This window comes from Triturus cristatus, chromosome 4_1 (genome assembly GCF_964204655.1).
Source record: "Triturus cristatus chromosome 4_1, aTriCri1.1, whole genome shotgun sequence".
NCBI lineage: Eukaryota > Metazoa > Chordata > Amphibia > Caudata > Salamandridae > Triturus > Triturus cristatus.
Window position 1 is genome coordinate 751,843,657 of NC_140585.1, and position 6,000 is coordinate 751,849,656.

The 6,000-nt window shown below is 39.8% G+C and overlaps 1 protein-coding gene across 1 annotated transcript in view; it reads right to left on the bottom strand.

The window, feature by feature from the left end:
• SPIC (Spi-C transcription factor) overlaps nt 1-5,733 on the bottom strand; it is an 81,792-nt gene extending 76,059 nt beyond the window's left edge. Inside the window, exons 1-3 of the mRNA XM_085650610.1 lie at nt 5,653-5,733; nt 5,368-5,393; nt 1,545-1,638 (exon numbers count right to left, since the gene is read on the bottom strand). Coding sequence (XP_085506736.1) covers nt 1,545-1,638; nt 5,368-5,370 — 97 coding nt within the window. The 5' untranslated portion in view covers nt 5,371-5,393; nt 5,653-5,733. The remainder of the gene's footprint in view (nt 1-1,544; nt 1,639-5,367; nt 5,394-5,652) is intronic.
• Nucleotides 5,734-6,000: the final 267 nt, after the last annotated feature.

Genomic DNA, 6,000 nt, shown 5'->3' on the forward strand with positions numbered 1-6,000 from the left:
GAGGCAGCGCTCTTGCCCTCACACTAACAAATTTGAAGGAGAGAGTGGTTAGTTCCAGCTTTACACCACTACTATGGGTGATCCAGGCAAAGCTTGTACCAACAATATCCTACGGCAGTGAGCTGATGCAGGGCAGAGAAGTGTCAACTCTGGATGGAATAATGGTGGGCACATATAGAATGATCTTCAACCTCCCCAAATTCACCTCATCAGCGCGTCTACGGCTTGAGTTCAACCTACAGAAGAATACACTTGCCAGTAGGTGTGAATGCATTTACTGCTGGCATAAGATCAAGAATGCACACCTGAACACCTTGAATGCCCACCTCTAGATAAAGTTGACAACCAGGGATAACTCCCCCACAGGGGCCTACCGCAATGGGTCAATAAAACAACTCGGCCTTCAAGGCTTGTTGGAAATGCCTGCAACCCATGCCAGCTTTAAAAATCTTTTAAATAAAACCATCAGACAGATCTCATTAATGGAGGATAAGGCAACATTGGCAGGCAGAGCCCATGGCTGGTTTGTATTGCATAGCTATGTCACAACAACTTGCAACCCTACCTCCATACAGGGTTCACCAAAGCAGTCAAAGAGAAGTACCTGTACCATCGTCTTGGTGTATCGCCTTCGTTATTTTATCACCATCCTGGAAACACTACCCAGCCCAAACCTGTGCGGAGCAGGAAGAGAAGCTATGCCACATTTACTATACATCTGCAAAGTTTTAATGGTTGAGCTTAGAGCGATGCTTCGCCCGCTTTTCTAGCAAAGAGGAATTTGATCATGCAGACAGGCGGTCGTGGCCTCCTTCACCCTGGAGAACTTGCAGCTAGATTGCTGCCTTGTGAGATATCTAAACAAGTTAGAAAGGAAAATGGCAGCTAAAACCAATGTTAAGGGTGAGTAGGAGGATCAAGGCATGCCTGCAGAAAGGGGACAGTAGTCTATGGCTGTTTATGAAGCTGTGTAATATCGTTTTCGATTCCAGCAGTCGTGGAAAGAGTCAGCTGCATCAAATCGCCTGAATGCCCCAAGAAATTACCAATGTCATCAACTCTCCAGGCAATTGACATAGACTAGGAATCAGCCATCACCTTTATATCTGCGTTCTCTTTCCTCAATGAACTTGCCTCTGATAAGGGACTGGCAGGCACTGGGGGCTTGCCTCACCTTTGCACTTTATCTTTTTATACTGGAAGCTGTTTCCTATCTGATGACTTTGCACATTCACTTTCAAGTCTTGGCATGTATACACTGGCTAATGAACTGATCTCGTCTGGGTGCTGGCAAGCATTTTAACTTCAACAACATGTCAGCATGCATTTTTCGTTTGTGCAATTTGTGACACCTTGTTTTTTTAACTGAAGTTGTATTGTGTTGGTACGTTGTTTTATATATTCTTTTTACTGTTTGCATGGTTTTGATTAACCAAGCAATAATAAATGTACTTACTTACACTGAATGGATTAACATACATTGTGTGTTTAGGATTATGAACAAGTAATTCAGCACACCTTACACATTAACAATATTTCCTTACCTGGCGGACAGTGAAGTCCAAAGTTTGGCTGCTGTTGTAAAACTTCGAAGGCGTCCTGAAAAGCCTGTCCTATTGTGTCTTGATCAGGAAAGCTCTAGAGAATGAAAGTTTCAGAAAACTCTGTGATGCAAATATTGTCTTTAATCAGCTGGAAGTTCTGTATTTCGTAAATTGCCTTATACTTAGCTTGCCTCCCCAAACATCGTCAAAGCTTCCATTATGGCCCACGTTCTGAGTGGGCCAATAACTGGAGGGGGAAACTGGTCCCATCTGGTATCTGCACTCCAGTTACCAGATAATTCAAGTTTTCAGGCCTGGGATGGGGAATTTCAGGCCTAAGATGGAGAATAACTTGATGGACCTGGTGTGGTGCTGCAGGTGGGACTACAGTCAAGGCCTGCTTCCAAGCAAATTTTCTTTCCATCTTTGTAAGAAATCTACCCGACTAGCAGATCAATTGAATATACTCACTGAGAACATCTAATTAGATAAAATTGATCACTTCAAGGCAAGGCAACTGACTACAGAACTTACCTTTACTTTACTGTACTATGGGACCGACCTTGTGATTTCTAAAATGGCTCAGAGCGAAACCTTTTGATAAATATTTTTGGCCCACACTATTTCTTGCCTTCAACCCATCTCATCCTGTTAACAGCCCACAAATGCATATGTCTGAAACAAAAAACTGTAGAAAGCACCCTGGATGTGATCTAGGGATAACTGTGGTTATTGTCACTACCGCTTGCTTGCCATTTGGCCACTCTGGCACTGTCCTTTCTACTCTTAGTCTCAGCCACCATGAAGGCAGGGATATAGTGTAAACAGGGCATCAAGGCACCCCTTTAGCATCAAATACGTGCCCACTGAGCCTTAAAGGTTGCAACAAGGGGTCAGGCTCGTGATTTCACAGGATACGTGTTGTCACTTCCGCAATTCCTGGATTTTTGGCCAAGTGACGCTCAACACTCTCTGTGCATGAAGTTAGCACTATATTAAGAAATTTAGCAGTGGTGAAAGGGACATCGTGCTCGGTCAGAAAACAGAGCACAGCTGACATAGGAGTCAATTTCACCTTTAGTATGTGTAAGATTTAGGAATCAACCTCAATGGCTCGATACACAGTGCACTCTTAAAAGAGTTCAAGTGAAGCACTTATCAACCTGAAGAAAGGAATGCAGGACTGCTCATCAGTTGATTTAGAAATACAATAAATATTTTTAAAACAATTGACACAATCACAGCTTTCTGCGCATAATCACAATGGGTGTTTCTGTTTAAGTGTCTTAAAGTGCCACGCATAATGATGTATAGCCATATCCTGTTGAACCCTCCCCTTTACACACCACAGTGGCCAATACTAACGAAGAGTTCTGGACTGACAGCATATATGTCATCATCTGTAATCACAGGATAAATGCTTCTTGTGAATATTTTCACTTTGGGTTCTACTAAGGCAATTTACCCTAGTATTCTGTGTGTTCTTTTCCTCATATGCTGAAGGAATATATTGCACATGTTTGGAAAAATATGTTGCAAATGTAAAGAATAAAAAATAAAAAAAAATCTAGATGTTATTACACTTTAGATCACTGCACACAAATTGCCAACATTTCGAACCTGGCCCTGGGGTATTACGCACAGGGATATAGCCAACAAACCTTTGAAAAATATAAGAAAAACTCTAAGCTCTTTCTCACGCACAATGAGGGTCAACAAACAACCTTGTTCATGGTGGCAACAATACAGTTATGACTTTATGAAAGAGAAAATCCACTGGACATATGTTTCCAGCAGCTCTTACGCATTGCCTTTGTTACATAACACAGTTGTAAAGGAATCACATACAAAATCTCCAATGCTACTTATTATCCCTGGATCCAGACCCCCCATCCCCTGATTTATCCCTTCAATCACCTGCTGCTGCATCCTCATTATGTCACACTAGTCAAGACACCAATACATAGGGCTGAGTCCACCTCCCCTTATGCTCTCCCTATTATTGTTTATCCTTTTGTTATCCAATGCTTGTCAATTGCTATTCCTACGAGCTTGTGGAATAATGTCACTCTATAACTGAGTCATGTCCTGATCATGTTTTGTTAACATAATGCTGAATGTCTTGTATTTTTTTCTCTTTTCTGTGTTCTATTTGGGAAAAATCACTCAATAAAGATTGTTTTTTAAAAAAACGTTTTGAGTGGCAAACCTCACAAATAGAATATGAAACTGACATTTTTGTTATGTTGTACAAAGCTATTAGTCATGAAATTGTTTACCAGCGAAAGTGCCATCCATGGTGGAAACCACATATGACCACTTACAAATGTCCTCTAATGGATGTTGGGTGTGGCTTTTTGATAGGTAGATGATGTACGTCAAGGCATTAAAAAAAGAAAACCTAGACAATTAACTTGTTAGATACAAATCACTACTGTACTAACATTACCCAGCATGTACCAATAGAGAGACAACCATTTATAAGAAATAACCGGAATCATCTCAATTGTTACCCACAGCCGTTCAAGGGGTGTCAAAATAGACAAAAATTAGGCATTTACCACCCCGAATTTCAACGTGAATTCCCACCAGGAATGTTTCACAAATGTCTCTTTCACTGAAAATGTGCAACCTCTCATGCTTCACCCCAGGTCCCCAGCAGAACATTACTTGCTAGTAGTTCTTGTAAATAGGATTTTGTACGAAAGTCTGTCTGCAAGAAACAAACTTCTGAATGGGTAAGTAGGAAAGATCCGTATTCGAAATTTTAGAACTGTTTCATGCAGTACCAAATGTTGATGTTGTTTTTTTAGAGACAATAATCTAAGAAGGTCTTATTATATTGTGTTAGAATATGTGCAATGTTATTTTCTGCACAATGCATATAGACACCCTCAACGATTTCTGCATAAAAGTTCTTTCAACTTGTAACCATGAACTGGTTCTACGTATATTGCAGGCAGTGTTGGAGTTAATGTACAGAAGTTGCACATCTCTAAGCATGCGATTAACATTCACTATTTCTTTGGACCGAGTCGAGGTATCGGATGGGTGTAATGCTCAATTATTTAGAAAATAATTGTACAGTCAGACATTTGTCAGCTTCCACTAGAGACGTTGTCAGGAAGATCCAACCTCCAGCCAATGGAAGTTTTTTGTGCAAGGAACCCTTACACATCTTGACACGAATCAGTTGACTGACATGCACAGCTGCGTTGTGCATTAACCCATGCAATTACCTTATTTCTTTGTAAGAAAAGGGCATGTCAAGTAGTTCTATACAACGTGAGTGGATTTGTACATAAAACAATTGGTGTTCTTATCCAGTCTCAAAATGCAAAACTCCAGGTCATCATACTTCTTTCTGTCTGTGCTGGACTACAGCATGAACACATTTTCCAGTTTTCTTAAACGTCTTTAAACTTATGTCTACTACTTTCTAATATCACACAAAAATCGTCTATATAAATGATATATGCTAGTAAAAAAGGAATTGGCGTTCCGAATGTATTTCAAAGTTATACTTTACAGAGGCATCACTTAACAGAACTGCTCAGCATATCTGTGAACCTGCATCAAATTGGCAAATATTGTGCCAAGACAGCCCTTAGCTGACCCTTGTTTCTAGACTCACTCCCTTGCAACACTCAATCATGAGTTGCATACAGGAATAAACATTTAAATTGTATTTAGACCATCTTAACATGCACTTATGCACATTAGCAGTGTAATACTCTAAATAATAAATTGTCAGTTAACAAGAACAAATGCCAGAGCCACAAAGAAACTATTTGCAAGCAGGGAAAAAATGGTATAAACTTACCATAATTATATTTAAAGGGGATGCACCTGTAAAGACATTGCATTCAATTTTACTATGATTTAGAAATGTTAATAAAATAATTAACGAAATTACAACAATTTAAGAAGTCAATGCTACTATCCAAAAAGCCAGTAATGTTCACCACATAGCCTTAGTTAGATGCACTGAAGAACACATTATGCACAGAGTAGTAAAATGTGATGAATAATACAAAGGAATTGCTTTCAGCATTTCTGCACGCGCTAATAGCAATGGATGCAACACAAGGAAAGAAATCATATTTACCTGGGTGGAAGAATTTCTCCAAGGGGATCCCACTGTGATCCAATTGCAGGTATTTAAGCACTTCTCATTTTCCGACGTCACTAAAAACATAAAAGAATGATTTAGATTCCAGCACACTGCCTAGATAACTTTCAGACTAACTGTCAGCACATAGGCAAATGAGCCTGTTGGATAAACAGAAGTTTAGAAAGAATTTGCAACCAGCTTGATACTGCAAACGTGGGAAAACACGAGTAGAACTTCCCATCAGAGGTTGAGTGGGCAAACAGAAGCTCGAGATTTAATCCAGGCATTGAACATTCGTCGGATTTTAAAAATTGCTTCTCTCTGCAAAATAAAATGGTATTT